Source organism: Trichechus manatus, unplaced genomic scaffold, assembly GCF_000243295.1.
Source record: "Trichechus manatus latirostris isolate Lorelei unplaced genomic scaffold, TriManLat1.0 scaffold00046, whole genome shotgun sequence".
Lineage (NCBI taxonomy): Eukaryota > Metazoa > Chordata > Mammalia > Sirenia > Trichechidae > Trichechus > Trichechus manatus.
In genome coordinates this window covers 5,174,282-5,193,009 of record NW_004443982.1, presented here as the reverse complement: position 1 = coordinate 5,193,009, position 18,728 = coordinate 5,174,282, and the positions used below count along the sequence as shown (strand labels likewise).

General features: G+C 44.2%; 1 protein-coding gene across 2 annotated transcripts in view; it reads right to left on the bottom strand.

The window, feature by feature from the left end:
* SYN1 (synapsin I) overlaps positions 1 to 14,437 on the bottom strand; it is a 59,656-nt gene extending 45,219 nt beyond the window's left edge. For both annotated transcript variants that reach the window (XM_004376884.1, XM_004376885.1), the window contains exons 1-5: positions 13,938 to 14,437; positions 5,411 to 5,468; positions 5,216 to 5,307; positions 4,213 to 4,369; positions 3,952 to 4,041 (exon numbers count right to left, since the gene is read on the bottom strand). In XM_004376884.1, coding sequence (XP_004376941.1) covers positions 3,952 to 4,041; positions 4,213 to 4,369; positions 5,216 to 5,307; positions 5,411 to 5,468; positions 13,938 to 14,314 — 774 coding nt within the window. In that variant the 5' untranslated portion in view covers positions 14,315 to 14,437. The remainder of the gene's footprint in view (positions 1 to 3,951; positions 4,042 to 4,212; positions 4,370 to 5,215; positions 5,308 to 5,410; positions 5,469 to 13,937) is intronic.
* Between the last annotated feature and the right edge of the window lie 4,291 nt (positions 14,438 to 18,728).

Genomic DNA, 18,728 nt, shown 5'->3' with positions numbered 1-18,728 from the left:
ATAGTCCTTAAGAGTTCATTTCCTAGACTGGTATCTGGCTAGTACAATCCTGTGTCTAGATTCAGCCTGTTGTCTGATGTTGTTTGTTCTCTAATTGAAGGACTCCCTTTAATAAGTCATGTAAGTTTGGTTTGGTTTTTACATAGTCTTTTAATTTCTGTTTATCTGAAAATGATCTAATTCCACCATCATATTTGAATGAGAAAGGGACATTTTTGGTAAATGCTATAACATATACAATTTTGCAACGACAACCAAAAAATATGTGTGTGGTTACATATGTAGGTATGTATGCATATGTGTGTATAGGTAGGTATATGTGTGTGTATATATGTGCATGTATAGGTGTACTATAGGCATATGTATATACATGTATGTGTATGCTGCATATATATTCAGGTACATAATAAAGCACATAGGGGGCACAGCTATGGATACCTCTTAGACATAACCAAACACCTCATGGGATTTGTTTACTGGGTTTGAAGGTTAAGACTACAGTCTCATGGGATAACTCGGTCAACTGGCATAATATACTTCATAAAGTTTATGTTGTACATCCTAGAATAGTGTCTAGGGTCTTAAAAGCTTGTGAGAGGCCGTCTAAATACAGCTGTTGGTCTCTGCTCATCTGGAGCAAAAGGGAAAGAAGGAAATCAAAGACTAAACAATGCAACTATAAAACCAAACAATAATTTAGCTTAACTAGTAAAAAATGTCTGCCTTGAACATTATACTCTTTTAAGAACTACCCGTATGGGAGCAAAGTGACAACAGCAACTAGAAAGATTAGATAGGAACCTTAGGGGGCAGTGAGTTTATGTTACTAGGAGAGGAACAACCCAGAAAAGGAGGGTGAGAATGGTTGCACAACTTGAAGAATGGAATCAATGTCACTGAATTATACATGTAGAAACGGTTGAATTGGTGTGTGTTTTGCTGTGTATATTCTCAACAACAACAACAAATTAAAAAAAAAAAAAGATGAAACTAGCCTACACAAACCACAGCCTCATCTACCTTGAGACCAGAAGAACTAGATGGTGCTCAGCTACCACTACCAACCATTCTGATCAGGGACACAACAGATGGACCCTGATAGAATGGGGGAAAATCTAGAACAAAACTCAAATTCTTAAAAAGTCCAGACTTACTGGACCAGTTGAGACTAGAACCTCCACGACTATCGCCCTGAGATACCCTTTAAACTCTGAACTGAAACTACTCCCGGAGGTCACCTTTCAGCTAAACAACAGACTGGCTCATAAAATAAACAATATCACCCGTGAGAAATGTGCTCCTTTAAAAAATCATCTATATGAGACCAAACGGTCAACATTTACTCTAAAGCAACGATGAGAAGGTAATGGGAGGCAGGGAAACTAGATTAATGGAAACAGATCAACCAGAACAAAATAATGAGAATGTTGAGACATTGTGGAAAATGTAACCAATGTCACAGAACTATTTCTACAGAAATTGTTAAATGGGAACCTATTTTGCTGTGTAAACTTTCACTGAAAACACAATCAAATATTACTTAAAAAATTAGGAATAGAAGAGAACTTTTCAACACTTAGGTTGCAGTTACAGTATGCCAGATGCACTGTTCTAACCACTTTATATTTATTAAATAATTTATTTCTCACATCAACTTTATGAGGCAGGAACTATTATTACCCACATTTTGCAGATAGATAAACTGAGGAAAAGAGCATTTAAGTAACATTTCTTATGTTAGGCAGGTAATAAACTGTGGACCTGGGATTCACACACAGAAATTTTAGCTACAGAGTTCATGATCTTAATCACACTCCACTGTACTCTCAAAGAATGTGGAATAGTAATAATGATATAAAAATTGAGTTTCAGTAGAACTAATGTCAATCTTTATTAGTCAATAAACTTAATTCATAACACACTGTTAACTTATATCAGTGACCACAACTTGTAATACTGGTAAAAATTTGTAATATTAGTAGCAATGTTTATTTAATCAAGTTGGTAATGTTGGGTCAATCTTGATATCTAATTGTAATTTAATTCCTAAAACTGGTAACTATTATTTATATGAGAAAACATAATTTTAACATTGGTAAAATTTTATCAGATTTGATGGCATTTACTAGTAAGGTGATGTAATTTCTATTTGTAACTAAAATCTAATTTATAATTGTGTTACTCATAATTTATATTAGTAATCATTACTTTAATATTTGTAATTATTTACAATATCAGTTGGAATGTTAACCACATTAATAATGGTTTCCACTAATCACCATATTATAATTCAAAACATACCCAAAATTCATTGCCATTGAGTTCATTCCGACTCATAGTGACCCTATATAACAGAGTAGAACTGCCCCATAGGGTTTCCAAGGCTGTAATCTTTTTGGAAGCAGACTGCCATGTCTTTCTCCCATGGAGCAGCTGGTGGGTTCGAACCACCAACCTTTTGGTTAGCAGATGAGTGCTTAACTACTGCACCACCAGGGCTGTTAGTAATCCTAATTTGTAACATTGGTAATAATTTGTTATATCTGTAGCAATATTTTACAATGTTTGTACTAATAGTTTAATTTTTTACTATTTATAATTTAATTCACAATATAGTTACTCATCATTTATGCTGATAATCTTCATTTGTAACATTGGTAAAAAATTGCAATATCAGTTGTCATATTTAATATTAGTAATAACAATAAAATTTCTATTATTAAGTATAATTCAAAACATAGATGCTTATAATTTATATTAGAGCATAATTTGTAATACTGATAATACTTTGTAATAATACTTACAATCTTTATGATCATCCAATTTCTATTAGGAATTATAATTTAATTCCTAACATTGATACTTGAAATTGACATCAGTAACCATAATTTGTAGCATGGGCAGTCCTCGGATTACAAATGAGTTCTGTTCCTAAAGCTGTCTTTAAGTTGCATTTGTACATAAATTGGAACAGTCAGGTACAGTTTGTATTTAACATCAGTTAGTCAAATGTTTATCTTAGTATATAGTACATAGTGTACCTTTTTATGCATAAAATCATTAAAGAAACACTTCCAGATACACTAAAACATCTTCAACATAATAATATAGTAATAATAATAATAATGTTTTGATGTGTGTCACAAAGTAGTACCCGTTTGTTATTACAAACCACTGTATGTACCTCGAATTTTTAACATAATAGGCTTTATGGGGGTTGGTTCATAACTACAGGTTGTATGTAGGTTGGACGTTCATAACCCAGGGAACTGCCTGTACTGGTGACAATTTATAATATTAGGGCTTATATTTACGATAATACCAAAAACCAAACCCGTTGCCAGCGAGTCGATTCCGACTCATAGCAACCCTATAGGACAGAGTAGAACTGTCCCATAGGATTTCCAAGGAGTGGCTGGTGGATTTCGAACTGCTGACCTTTTGGTTAGCAGCCAAACTCTTAACCACTGTGCCACCAGGGGTCCTTTATGATAATAGTAACCAATAAGTCAATTTCTATTTGTAAACATAATTTAATTTATAGCATTGCTACTGATAATTTTTATTGGCAATTCTAATTTGAAATATTGGTAAAAATTTCTATCAGGAGCAATATTTGATAATGTTAGCAACAATTACTCAATTTCTATTTGATTCATTATATTAGTTCTGTTAATTTACATTTGAAATCAATTTTTAATACTGGTGAGAATAGGTAGTAAGAGTAACAAGATCAGATAACTATTGGTATTAATGATTTAATTCGCACTTGTAACCACTAATAAAATCATGGTATTGATAAACCCTATCACAAAGCAGTGTCATACCTCCACATGCACGCACCAGCTGCACTCTCTGATATCATTCCATTGACAACACAGTCATTGGTAATATCACTGCAGAAGTTACAATGTTTTTCCCTCCTGCCCACTCTATTTTCCCCAGACTTACCATTTCTTTATGATTGGGGTAGAAGGTCTGATCGATTAGGGGGAATTCCTCTGTCCCCAGTTTCTTGTGCAGTCGAACCATCTGGGCAAACTACGAGAGCCAGGAGAAATGGGTCAGCAAGACCTTCACCTGGAGGGAGTCTCTATGCTCGGACTTCCAATTTCTAAACTTCCTCAGTTCTCAAAAATCACAGTGGTTTTAGGCTCCCACATGCATACATGAGCTCTTCCTTTTGCCAGTAGCACCCTCTCCATCACTTACCACCCAGGGCTTGTCACAGAAGTTGTAGACGGAATGTAAAGAGTTAACACTGGGGATTCCGGCATACTGCAGCCCAATGACCAAACTGCGGTAGTCTCCATTCCTTGCCATGCTGAAGGCATGCTGGCGGATCAGCACAAAGTCTGGCTTCAGAGACCTGGGGTGGCAAGGGTAGGAGTGTTGGGGGTGCCTCTAGAAGTTCCCCACCACCCTTGGAACAAAAACCAAGTTTCTAAATCTCCACAGTTCCCAGAAATTGCAAAGTGGTTTATTTCCTCTGCACACATTCACAAGCTCTTCCCTCTGTCTCGAGGACCCTTTCTACCCTTTCCCCATCTGGTGATCCCCTTAAGCCTTTTCTACCTGCTCCTCTCCTCACCAAGGTCAGCTTTGACAGCTCCCTGGTCACAATCTCTCAGACCACCACCTGTCCTCAAAGTGTGCCACCCAGAATAAATTTCAGCCTCAGGGCCTCTATGCTGACAGTTCCCTCTGCCTGGAACATTATCCCCTCTAGATATCTGAATGGATCACTCCTTCACCTCCTTCATATCTTTACTCTAATGTCTCCCACACTATTGGACCACCCTATCCAAATTGTAGACCCCATCACCACTCAACTATCCCTACATCCCTTTACCACTATATATATTTTTTATTAGCACTTTTACACTATTTAATTTTTTTTTGGTCTTTTTTGTTCATTGTTAGGTCCTCAGCATCTTGCACACAGTAGGTGCTCATTAAACATTTGTTGATTGCAAAATGCTGAGAGCAGCACCTGCCATGCAATTGATGCTCAACAAATGTCTGTTGAATTAATAAATGAAAAATTTGGCTTGTGGTCTGCTTGGATCCTTGGTTTTTCTTCAGAAAAAAAGCTACCTCCCTACCTTCTGTGTCTAAGTTCTTGCTCACAGATGGATGGGAGGGGAGATTCCCTCAGCTTTAAGGGAGTCCTTATGCCTCTCCCATAATACCAAGGTACCCGTTTTATACTCACCGCACGACCTTCACCCCATTCCGAAGAACTTCCATGTCCACAGAGAATCCACCATTGGCATGAGCCACGAGGTTGAGATCAGAGAATTCAGCCTGGGAAGGGGACAAAATCAGTGGTTCCCCCACATCACACAAAAATGACCACCCAGTTTACAGTCTGGACAGTTGACTCCCAGGTCCACCTGCCCCAACTAACCTGTTCTACTTTAATGTCAATTTCTCCATGAATCTTTTTTCCTTTGAAGTATTTCGCCCTGGAGATGAAAAGCACAGCACATCTGTCAATACTCAAATACAAGGAAAGATGGTCCCTTGATCCCCAGCATTTGCCCCTCAGTGCCACTACAGAAACTGTAAATTGCTTTATAATTGCTGAAATATTTTGAAAAATCAATAGTGCTTTGTAAACAATAAAGTCTGTTGTAATTCACATGGAGGTGTGTAAATGTCAAGGGGCACTGCAAACTGTAATATGTTTCCTTAAACCACAGAGAGCAGGCATTTCCCAAAGTATGGTCTGCTAGTCACATTGCTATTGTAAATGTTGAAAAGCTTCACAAAATGAATAGTGCTTTGCGAACTGTAACATAATTTGAAATTGCATGCAGGTTTTTAAAAGTCAGAGAACTTGTAAAATACATATATATGAAGGAAGTGTGCCTGTTTGTGTGTATTTCAGTGTCTGTGAAGGTCATAGTGCCTGTGTCTGCTTGTGTGCATTCTCTACATGTGGTTGTGTGCTGTGAGGGACACAACAGTCATAGGTGGGCAGCAGTATCAGAAAAGGAGAAATAGATTGAAGGTAGCCAGCACTGATGGGGGCCAGGGAGGGAATGCAGCTGAGGACAAGGGAACACCAGAGAAGAGAAAGGGAGTAAGAGCAGCAGTAGGCACATCACAAACTGCTATGTATGTCACTGTCCCTGGGCCCATCCACAGCTAGGCTGTTTCTGGTGGCCTCCTCCCCCAGGCCCAGGATTTCTTCTTGACAGGCCTCTCCACAGAAAGCCTCATGCCCAGTCAGGTTTCTCATGGAAGGGGGGGTGAGGGGAGGAGACACTGTCAGGGTCACTGATGTGAACACAGAGTCTATGACACATACACACAGCACAAATGGGCCCTACTGACATCACTGACACACACAAAAGATCCCAAACACACCTATTCATTCTCTCTCTCTCACACACACAACATCACTGACACTGTCACCTCACAAGTGTCAAAAAAGAATTTCTCTCAGATCTGCACATTTTTCATCTATATAAATGATGATGAGTTCAGAATATATCACTGTTTTTCAAACTTTTTTGACCACAAGTGTAGTGGATACTTGTGGTTTCCTCTTCAGGGCCAATGCATACATCCCCCAGCTGCTGGGAATATCAGCTGTTAACAGCTCATAGCTGTGTCCCCACCAGGACTTGTCTTCTGTCACAAGGAATTGACTTGGTCAAAGTTACACTTACTTTCTGAGCGTAACACATGGCCTATATCTGGTCTATGAGAGGATACAAAGGCTAGCCTTCTTGCCTTAATAGGGGCTGACTCTGAAGGGCCCTCACAATTCCAGAGCTCCCCCTAGGATCATCTGAGGCCTCCGATGCAACCTCATTGTGGGTCAGATCCTTTCTCTGCTCAATCCTACCCTTCTTATAGGTGTTGATCCCAAAGGTGTTGATCCCAATACTCCTCCTGCATGTGTATCTCTGCCTCAAAGTGTTTCCAGGGAACTCAAACCAAAACAGTGGGCAAGAGAAGTGAAACTACAAAGCAGATTCTAAAGCAATTCTGGAGCTGGATCATCCAGCAGTCAGCTGTCAATGAGGTTCCATCACATCACTGGTGGGAGGTGTAGCACAGATAGGCCCTGGAATGTTGTAGCAATGCAAAGGGCTCTGCAGCAGTTCCAGGCTGTGGCATAGCAGCCCTGCCCCTTGGGCCATATGATCTGGCAGATCTTATGATACTGGAGGTGTCAGTAGTAGGAAAAGATGCAGTGTGGAGTTTAAGAGAAGCCCAAGTGGGAGAATCACAACGTAGGCCCCTGCAGCAGTAGTGTCTTTAACTGATGGTGGACTGTAATGGGATACCAGTGGAAGGGAATGCACTGGCTGGTGAAATATCCCTGGCACTTAAGAGGTATCAGGGAAACGTTAATCAGACTTCGGTGACTATTGGCTAAATGCCATTGATTAGCTGAAGAATACTATGACCTGCTTAGGGTGAATAATCATCCATTCAAGGGAAAATGTGAAAACCAGAGGGTCTCCCTGGGCTGCACTGAAGGAGGCCCTAATCTCTAGCAGCCAGAGGACAGAGAGAAGGGAAGACCAGGCTAAGGTCTTAATTGTAAATGTAGCAGAGCTTCAGAGAAGTTTCAGTTATCAGGCCTAGCACATATTCTATGCCATGTTCAGGGCCTCACAGGGAAGGAATGAGACCCTGAGACTTGGGATGGGGATATCTTGGAATAGGCAGTTAAAAATCTTGAACTTAAAGATTCACCTGATCCCACTGGGCCTACACTAATAGCCCACTCTCCATTGTTAGAATATAGAGCTTCCCTCTGCTTGAAGATAATGCAGAAGCCTCAAATGAAGCAGGTGCCTTATAAAATGATGCTTGCCCCTCTCAGAATCAAAACCCACCTCCTCTCTTGGCAACTAGGGTCAAATCCAACATACCTGACTGGAGAGGTTCTAGGCTTGCAAAGGAAGGAGAGGAACTATATGTAGAAGCTGAAGAATCTGGCTAATATGTACTGGCAGGAGCTGGGAAAGTATGCGTGGGACTGAATCCTGAGGACAGTGGATCCAGGGGGTAGAACATAAAGTTGGAACACTCCCCCAGGATACAGAAATAAACACCTTGGCAAGGATCCTAGGAGATGGTGTTAACACACTGCTAAGATGACTCTTGAAAGCTTGGAAAAAACAATGGCCCACCCTACACGAAGCAGAAATGCCAAAGCTTCCATGGCAGAATGTGGAGGAAAAGATAAAAGGACTTGGAGAAACAGACATGCTAAAGTAGATATACTATTGAAGTCTGGAAAACCCACCAGCTATGTTCTAAGAGAGGGCTCAGAGGATATACACAACAAACCAATAAGGAATATGCTGGTAAGAGTGGCACCAGCAATGCTGAGAAACACAGAAGGGGTAATGTAATAAATGAAGTCCTGGCCCAAGTCCTGCTCACAGTGGGTCCACTGGGTCCATAGATCTACCCAGTAGTTACTTCCCTAGTTAACAAATGTATAATTGGAATGGGCATAATTTGTAATTGTCAGAACCCTTTGGTCTGTGGGGTAAGAGCTATTGTAGTGGTGAAGACCAAATGGAAGGCTCGGAAACTGCCCTCCCCTCGTGATCAAAACAGTAAATAAAAAGCAATATTGTATACTAGAGGTGATTGTGGATGTTACTGCTACTCTTAAAGATTTAGAGGGTGCAGGGGCATTGGTCCCATCATATTTCCATTGAATTAATCAGTTTAGCCCCTAAGGAGACTGGATGTATTCTGTAGAGTGACTGTAGATTATCGTAAGCGCAACCAAATAGTATCCCTGAATGTAATGAATGTAGCTGCAGTACTGGACATGTTACAGCAGATTAGTAAGATCTCTGGTACATGGTATTCGGCCACTGATTTGGCGAATGCATTCTTTTCTCTTCTGAGTAGAAAAGAGAATCAGAACCAGTTCACACTCATGTGGGACTGACAACAATATTCCTTTACGGTCTTGCCATAGGGTTATGTTAACTCCGTAGTCCTGTGCCATAATATAGTCCAAAGGGACCTGGAGCATCTGGACATCTCACAGAATATCACACTAGACCACTATATTGTTCACATCATACTGATTGGGCAAGATGAACAAGAGATGGTCAGCACATTGCCTTGGTAAAACACATAAGGGTGGGAGATAAGCCCTATGAAGACTCAGTAACCTGCCACATTTGTAAAATTTTTAGGGATCTAGTGGTCCAGGGTATGGCAAGATAGTCCTTTGAAAGTATAGGGCAAATTATTGCATCTCGAACCCCCCACCACGAAGAAAAAAGTACAACCACTGGTAGACCTCCTCAGGTTCTGAAGGCAGCATATTCCACACTTGCAAATACTGTTCAGATCCATATACCAGGTGACATGTAAGGCTGCCAGCTCTGAGTGGGGGCCAGAGCAGAAAAGGATTCTGCAGCAGGTTCAGGCTCCAGTGCAAGCATCCCTGCCGCTTGGGCCACGTGATCTGGCAGATCCTATGATATTCGAGGTGTTAGTAATTGGAAAGATGCAGTGTGGAGCTTATGAGAAGCCCAAGTGGGAGGCCCTGAAGTTCTGGAGCAAGGCCATGCCATCTGCAGCATAGAATTATATGCCTTTTGAGAAACAAATCCTGGTGCAGTACTGGTCCCTGGTAGAGACAAAATGCTTGATCATAAGGCACCAAGTGACTATGCATCCAAAACTGTCCATTATCAGCTGGGTCCTGCCAGACTCACCAAGTAATAAAGTTGGACAGGCGCAGCTGCCAGGATCAAGCCCAAGTAGTACCAAGCAAGTTGCATGAGCAGTTAACCCAGATCTCCATGTAGTCCACAATTGTTGCGCTAGTGCCTCTCCCTCCGCTCATTAAGGGGATCCCTTACAACCAGCTAATGAAGGAGGAAACAACTCAAGCTTTGTTCACAAATCGGTTGACTTCGTCTGGGTAGAAGCCAAAAATGGATATTGGCTGCCCTATAGCTCTACTTGGAGTGACCTTGAAAGACGGTGGCAGAGCTCCCAACATGCAGAGCTTTGAGCTGTGTACCTGGTTATCCACTTTGCATGGAAAGAGAAGTGGCCCAAAATTAGAATATATATTCACTTATGAGCAGTGGTGAATAGCTTGGCTGGTTGGTCATAGCCCTGGAAGAAAAAAGTATTGGAAGATTAGGACAAGGAGGTCTGGGATACAGGAATGTGAGTGGACATATTGGAGTTGGCAAAAAGTGAGGAGTGGAGATCTTTGTATTGCATTTTAACACACATCAGATAGCATCCACCATGAAAGTGGCACTATGCAAACAGGTAGAATGAATGAGTCAGCCAGATAATGTGAGTCAGCCTTTATAATCAGCCACCCAGTGATAGCACATGGGCACATGAATGAAGTGGCAATAGCAGCAGAGATAGAGGCTATGTGTGTGGCCAAGAGCATTATTGCTAAATGTCTAATCTGTCAGTAACAGAGACCAACACTGAATCCCTGATACAGCACCATCTCTCAAAGAGATAAACTTGGTAACAAACTGACTTTATGGTCTTGCCATTGGGCCACTTCCACCCTGGAAAGAGTAGTGATTCATTTTGACTGGACTACTCCATATATGAGTTTGCCTTTCCTGACTGAAGGACCTTAGCCAGCATCACTGTCCAAGGGCTTACAGAGTGCTTGCTCCATGAGCATGGGATTCTACGTAACATTAAATCAGACCAAAGGACACACTTTACAGCAAAGGAGGTGCAAAAGTGGGTCCATGACCATGGGATCCACTGATTACATCACATAGCACACCAACCAGAAGCTGCTGTCCTGATAGAGTGATGGTAAAACTTGTTGAAACTACAGCTAAGACCTCATCTTGGAGGTGATACCATGAAAGAATGGGCACCATCCTCCAAAACACAGTGTACACCCTAAATCAACAACCACTGTATGTGCTGTGTTCCTAATAGGTAGAATACATGGGTCTGGGAACTCAGCAGTTAAAGGAGGAGTGGCCAAGCTTATCATCATTCTCGGTGATCCACTTCTAGAATTTGTGCTTCCTGTTTGCTCAGAGTTCTGCGGGGTTAGAGGTTCTGGTTCTCCAAAGGGGAACACTGCTACTAGAGGACGTGGCAAGAAACCCATTAAACCATAAGCTATGGCCGATACCTGGGCAAGTCAGGTTTCTCATGCCAAGGGACATGAAGAGGAGTCAGTGTCTTGGAAGGGTTACTTGACCCTGATCATTAAGAGGAGGTAGGGCTACTGCTACACAGTGGGAGCAAGGAGGAATATGCTTGGCACCAAGGTGGTCCATTTTAACATCTCTTGGTACTCTCTGTTCAACTTTGATGGTAAATAGACTAGTGCAGCAGCCACAGCCTGAGAATGGCATAGTGACCAGGGTCTCAGACCTTTCAAGGATGAGACAATGGATCACTCAACAGGTAAGTCACTGAGATCAACAAAGGTGCTAGCTGAGGGTGAAGGGAATCTAGAATGTATAGTAAAGGAAAGAGATAGTGAATATTTATGACCTTGAAATCAACTGCAGTAGCAGAGGCTATAGTTTGTCCCACTAACCTTGCTCTTTTAAGTTTCCCCCAGAAAACAACGGCAGTAAGAATCCTGGAAATGCTGTTCCCAGATGGGGTGAACTTCCCATAAGAAGCAAGTGGATCTAAGCAGTACAAGTGGTGGACTGTGTGCTCTACACAGATTCTAACCTCCCCCTCTCCTTCAGGTATTCATATCATCCCTCAGTTTCTGGGAATATCTGTTGCTGAAGGCCCACAGTTGTGTCCATCACTAGGAATTGTCCTCTGCAGGGATTTGGAATTTGCCTCACCCAAGATTACTCCTTCTCCAAGGGGGCAGCCTACAGCCAGTGACTGACTGATGCAGGACTACAAAAGCCTGGCCACCCCACCTCAACTGGAAAGGAATCAGAGTGGTGAGGTTTGGTGGGAAAGGCATCAGACTGTACTTAGGCATTCACTCTATTACGGAGTTTGTACAACCTTTCCTTTACTCCAGACTGAAATCCCTAAAGCTTTCATGGTTCTGAAAGTCTGCAAGTTGATGATGCAGAGGTCTCTGTTGCCCATACTAGTGGCCTAGTGTACATAGGCTCTCTCCCTTTGTCTAATCCACCTCACATATAGTAGGCACTAAATAAATATTTGCTAGATTGACTGGAAGAAAAGACTGGAGGTGCTGCTGGGATAAAAGGAGGCTTCTGGGGTGCAGAAGGAGAAGGAAAGATCTTTCACTGAAATTAGCAAAAAAAAAAAAAAAACCCGTTGCCATCGAGTCAATTCCAACTCATAGTGACCCTATATTACAGTGACCTGAAATTAGCAGGTGCCCAATAAATGTTTGTTGGACAGATTAGAAGAATAAAAAAAACACTGGAGTTGCAATTATGGGAAAGGGACAGAGACTTATCAGTATTTAGTAGGTTAATTAATAAGTGCCCGATGGAATGAAGGAAAAAGCAGAAAAAGACTGCCTGGAAGTGGGGAGTGGAAAAGGGAGGTCTAAAGGAGGGTGGTTACCAATATACGGCAGGTATCTCATTAAGGTTTGCTGACTTCAATGGAGCAAATTTAACCAAGAAGATAGCACCTGTGTGAGTGGGTGTTGGTGAAGAAATTATAGCAATGCTCAATAAGTGCTTTATAGATTGATGGAGTAAAGAGTGGAGGATCCTACTGCAGGAATTAGAATGTGGTTCTTTGAACAGCATACCAGTTGCCGTCGAGTTGATTCTGACTCATGGCAATCCCATGTGCGTCAGAGTAGAACTGTGCTCCATAGGATTTTCAATGGCTGATTTTTCAGAAGTAGTTCTCTAGGCCTTTCTTCTGAGGTGCATCTGCATTGACTCGGGTCGCCAACCTTTCAGTTAGCAGCCGAGCATGTTAACCATTTGTGCCACCCAGGGAGTCCTGAACAGCATAAAGTAGGAGATTAATAAATGCTTTCTGGATTAATTGGGGGAAAAGGGAAGTTGGGGAGATGGCTACTAAAGTCAGGATTGTGTAGTCTGAAAGGCAGGGTGGAGACTGTTGAAGGGGGAATTAGGGCTACAAGACGGGGAGGAGAAGAGGCTTTGAATGTGGGGTTTTTAGTATACAATTAGTGCTCAATAAATGATTGTGGGATTGAACAGAGGAAAAGGTATAGGCATGCGAGACGGTGGCTGAGATTAGAGGGACGGGGAGCTGAAGGAGAGTTCTTCCAGGTATATAGCAGCGCTTAGCAAATGCTTCCCACACTCTGACACATAGAAAGTACGCAATAAGTATTTGTGGAATGAATAAGTGGCTTTGAACAGAGGGAAGGGCTTCTGGGAGTAGAGGTGATTTAACCAATAAATAGCTGGTATTCAATAATAGTTTAAAAGGCCTTTGAGGAGGGGCTTGGGGGTGAGACACATAGCACAGACTGGATACAGGCTCACGAGATCCATTAGAGAGAAGGCCTTAGGGCAAGGGTTGTGGGAGACAGGACACATATCAGGCTCTCAATAAATACTCAAAAAATTAATCGAAGCCAAAGGTCTTGGGGAAAGGCTCCTCGATGAGGCACACTTCAGGTACTCTAAATGCTCACAAGATCCATCAGATGACAAGGCCTTTGGGGCGAAAGCGGGGGGCCAGGGCACATATTAAGTTCTCAAATGCTCACGGGACTTATTAAAGCTAAAAGCTTTTGGGGGAGTAGGATTGGGGAAGAGGTACACAGCAGGCACTGGATAACTGCTGCCTGTATCCATTGAGAAGGCCTTAGGGTGGGGGTACTAGAGCAGGGCACACAGGAAGAGCCCAGCATAATATTTAAAGGAAAAGGATTTGAGGGAGGGGGCCAGGTGCCGGGCACACAAGTGGTGCTTTATAATTGCTCGACGCGGGACGATCTGGGGACACACGTCCATGGGGAGACGTCTGCGGCAGTGGCTTACCAGTCGGTGTGCGGCTCGTCGATGACCAGCAGCACCCTAGCGGCGGCGCCCCCGCGGCCTGCGCTCCCAGAGCCGCCGCCCACCTGCTCGCTGAAGGTGGCGGCAGCGGCCGCAGTGGTCTGCTTGACCGCGTTGGACAGCGACGAGAAGAAGCCGCCGCCCCCCGAGGACCCGGGGCTAGGGGCGGCTGGAGGGGCCACAGGGGCGGCTGAGGAAGCCCTCTCGGCAGTGGCGGACGCGGGACCGGGCGTGACCCCGGGGCTGGGGGCAGCGGGCGGCGGCGGGGGCGGCTGCGGGCGCTGCAGGTCTGTCATGTACCCATTTGGCAGATTAGCCATGAAGTTGCTGTCCGACAGGCGGCGCCGCAGGTAGTTCATGGCTGCGGCGCTGGGCAGGGGATCCTGCGGGCAGTCTGACCAGGAGCCGCGGGGGCGGACCGCTCGGGGCCCAGGGGCACAGCCGCGCTCTCCGGAACGATGTGACTCCTCCGGTGCCCGCCGCAGACTGAGGCAGCGCTGAGTCGATGCCGCCGCAGCGCGGATGGTCGCGCCCGTGCCTCCCTATCTCGCGCGCCGTGTGGTGCAGTCCGGCTGGGCCGGTGGCGGCGCGGACGCGACCAAGGCGGCCGAGAAGGGGAGTTTGCGGAGGAAAGGCGACTGACGTCAGTGCGCCTTCAGTGTTGGGGCCGCTGTGGAGCGCGCCGACAGGCGGGGGCGAAGGTGCTGTCCGTGGTGCTGAAGGCAGCAGTGCGCAAGCGTAGCTCCGCATCCTGTTTCCCCTCCCCCCTCTCCGATTGGGGATGCGCAATTTGGGGAGTGGAGGCAGGGTAGGTGTTTTTTCCCGGAGGGTCGTGGCCGGTGGTCAGGTGGGTCCCCCACCCCGCCTCATCCTGGTCCTCACACCTACTCAGTCACGCAGGACTCTGCAGATACTCAGTTTCCAGTGTTGATACTGCAAAAGGCATTTGGGGGAGGGGGTGGAGGGCACATCGGAGACACAAAAGTTGAGAAATAACCCCCTCACGGTGAGATGTGGGGTCATATACACAGTGCTCCGCGGGGAGATCAGTCTCCCACGTCCTCACAGGCTCAGCCAGGCAGAGAGAAGGGTGCAGGGGTGGCGTAGGCAGCATCAGACATCCGGAAGTGGACATTTGGGCAGGGTACACACCCTTGCCGTGGATGGAGGGGGCTCTGGAGGCACACAGGGAATAACACACACGGAGGTACACAGACACACACACAAATGTAAGGAAACACACAGGGGCATGTACAGAGAACACACCCAGATACAGGTATATACACAGACACACACAAGCCCAGGGTAACACACCTGGGCTTGCGTGCATACACACACAGGCACCACACAGACACAGGGAAACTCACAAGAGTATGCAAACCCAGGTAAAACACACACTCACAGAATAACAATCACAGACACAGCTAGATCTGTAACACAAACCTACTCTCTGCAGCTCTAGTCCTGATGATTGTCACCCCCCCCGCCCCCACCACACACACACATTTGGTCCATATGCCCCCATCCCTCTGCCTTGAAGACAGCCAAAGACCATGCTAACCATCCAATTTCGTCAATCCACATGGCTGTCTCCCCCTGCACCCAAGAACTTCCCACAGAGGCTGACCGAGCCTAGGGCATGCACACAGTAGGTGGCAATTAATATTTGCCGAATGAGCAAACGACCTTTATAGTCGGAACAGAGGTGAGTTGTGGAAGCCATCCTGTCAGCTCCCACAAGACCCTGACTACAACGAAAGCACATATTCGTTTCAAAATAATCATTTATTAAATGATTGCACCCAACACCAGACTAAGCTGTTTACATGCATTGTCTTACTCAACCCTCACAACAATCTTACAGAGTGGGTAATAATATAATTTCCATTTTACAGATGAGGGAAACTGAGAGCTCAAATGTATTTCCAAAAGAGCATATTCACTTTGTGATTCATACAGATTTTTTTTTCTTTTAAAAACATGCTAGGAAGAGGGAACAGCCAGTGCCAGCGTGACTGCAAAAAAGTGATTATTATAGGAGATGAAGTCAGAGAGGTTAACAGGGGCCAGATTAGGTATGGCCTTGTGGGCCATAGTGAGCAATGGTGGTAGACCAGATGAAGTGGCAGAAGACACGGCGAGAAGTAGGCAGATTTGGGGTCTCTTTTGCCTGCAGGATTTTCAGGTGAATCATCCACTTACTCACTTGTTCATTTTTCATTCATTAAATCATTGGCCCATTTAAACAAGGCAGTAATAATGTGGGTGTCTGGAGGCAGAGTGCCTGGGTTCAAATCAGGCCTCCACCATATCCTTGGGAAAGTGACTTGCCTCCTCTGAGACTTGATTTCCTCATCTGTAAAAAGTGGATGATCATCTGACCCACCTCCAAGGAGAGGAGGGAAGGGGTTGCCTCTGTGCCTTTGCATGTGCTGTGCCCAGGAATGCCCTTTTCCTCCCTCTCTCAAGGGCTACTTTTGGCCACAGTGTCCAGGAAACCCCCTACCCTCAGATTCCATCCTTCTTCCCCTAGGCTACCACAGACCCTATATCAAACACTTCCCAAACCATCGTCCACATACCTCCTCTATCCCAGCCAGCTCCAGTCCCACTTCCAGGTCTTTGGTTTGACTATTCCTTCCCCCTCCCTCCAGGATGCCCTCTCTGGCATTCTAAATCCCAGTATTCCCCAGATGGGGAACTCCCCATGAATTTGGGCATTTTCCAATGTTTTGAAATATGTGCTCCCCAGTTTTTTGCTCAGTAACTGAAGAAAACAAGCTGTTTTGGAGCCATGGTGACTTCTCTGGGGACAGGAGCAGCTGCAGGTTCTGCAGGTCTTCCAGGCTCCTCTAGGCCCAACTTTGGGCTCCTCAGGAATCTGTCTCCAGACTGTGCCTCTTCCCAAGGGACCCATTCCCAGTACTTATGGCCCCAGGGCCATCCCCTTTCTCCAAGTGGCTCAACCTTCAGAAGTTAATTTTTCATAGATTGTTTTGTAGAGGAATGAAGATGCTCCCCAGGAATGTCTTAACTCCCTGAGGCAGAGGTAAGATGACAGTGCACTGTCTTCCTCTTCTCCAGCAGGAACGGGTGTACAGAGGGGACTTCAAGAATAATTTCTTTGCTGTGCATCAGTGACCAACAACTCTGAAACACACACCTCTGACATATGTTCATATTCAGTACTATATCCAAGATTATAACTCACATACATACATATCTATGCCATTATCTAGAACCCTGATCACTTGCACAGCCATAATGAACACCCTCATGATACAGATGACACATTCACACTTTCACACATTCTCTCATAATTCACACTGTTTTAACCCCCACACAGTTGTAAGTCCCTCACCATATATACTCAATATAGTTTTAGTTCATACATGCCCTCTACCTAGCACACTTGTGCACACATCATAATACACATACTTACTCACATACACCTTTAAGTTACAAACCACACATACTCAAAGGCTGTCCCCTACACATAAAGTACAAACACATACATCTCTAATACACGTTTATACAACACACACAAACTCAATTATAAACCATAGACACAATCTTCCACATCCTATGTACTCAGTACATCCTTAATTTGCACACACTCGTGTATTCACATCACACATGATTACAACATAACACACAACACTCATACACACATGCAAGACATTCACACAAAAAACACTGCTATGCCTCCACACACCATTGTAACCCACATAAACACCATATGCATTCAAGACACCCTGAATTCACACACCTGTATACCCACATCACACATACACACATGTAGACACCTTAATGCACATGCACACACACACACCTGTAACTCACACGTTATGGCACGCACAGTTGTAACCTCATACTTACGCCACATACACTCTACATCTTTAATTCTTGCACAGACTCATAGGCCTGCATATCACACATCCACAAAGACGTGCACTTCATTATGCACACAGCCAAACTTCCACTTTTCTGTAAACACACACAACTCTCTTGTGCCCTGTAGTAGCAATCAAAACTCCTTATTTTGGCCCAGTCTTCATTGACTTCGTCCTCAAAGCACAAAGTCCTAAACTCTGCTCCTGACATTCAAGACCTCACCACAATTCATAGTGCTTCAGAAATGTCCAGCCACTACCTTTCTGTGCCTGTTTCCTCCTTTGTAAAGTGGGGATAATAATACTGACCTTCATAGGTTTGTTGTGAGGATTAAATGAGTTCATGATATGAAATGCCTTAAAATATCACCAGGCACACAGTGAGTACTAAGTGTTAGCTATTACCGTAATCATTATATTTAAGATTTGTCTCATCACCAGGGGCCCAACATTCAGTTAAGTGCTAATGAATGCTAAATGAATGAGCAAATGCTAAAATCATTGGTGTCTGGGTTTTTTTTTCCCTCATGGTGGAGACAGGTACTGCTCTGACTCCTCTTCTTTCGTATCTTTCATGACATCCAGCACTGTTGCTACTATACGGTACACGCTAATAAATTCTGAGTCTGTTCCCTACCTGTGGAGACAGGTATAGCTCAGACGTTTCTCCTTTACCTCCCCACCCTCAAGATATTCAGCCCTGGCTTTTGTAAACCCGTTTAAAAAAACAAAAACAAAAACCGTTGCCGTGGAGTTGATTGCAACTCATAGCGACCCTATAGGACAGAGAAGAACTGCCCTATAGGGTTTCCAAGGAGCGGCTGGTGGATTGGAACTGCTGACCTTTTGGTTAGCAGCTGAGCTCTTAATCACTTCGCCA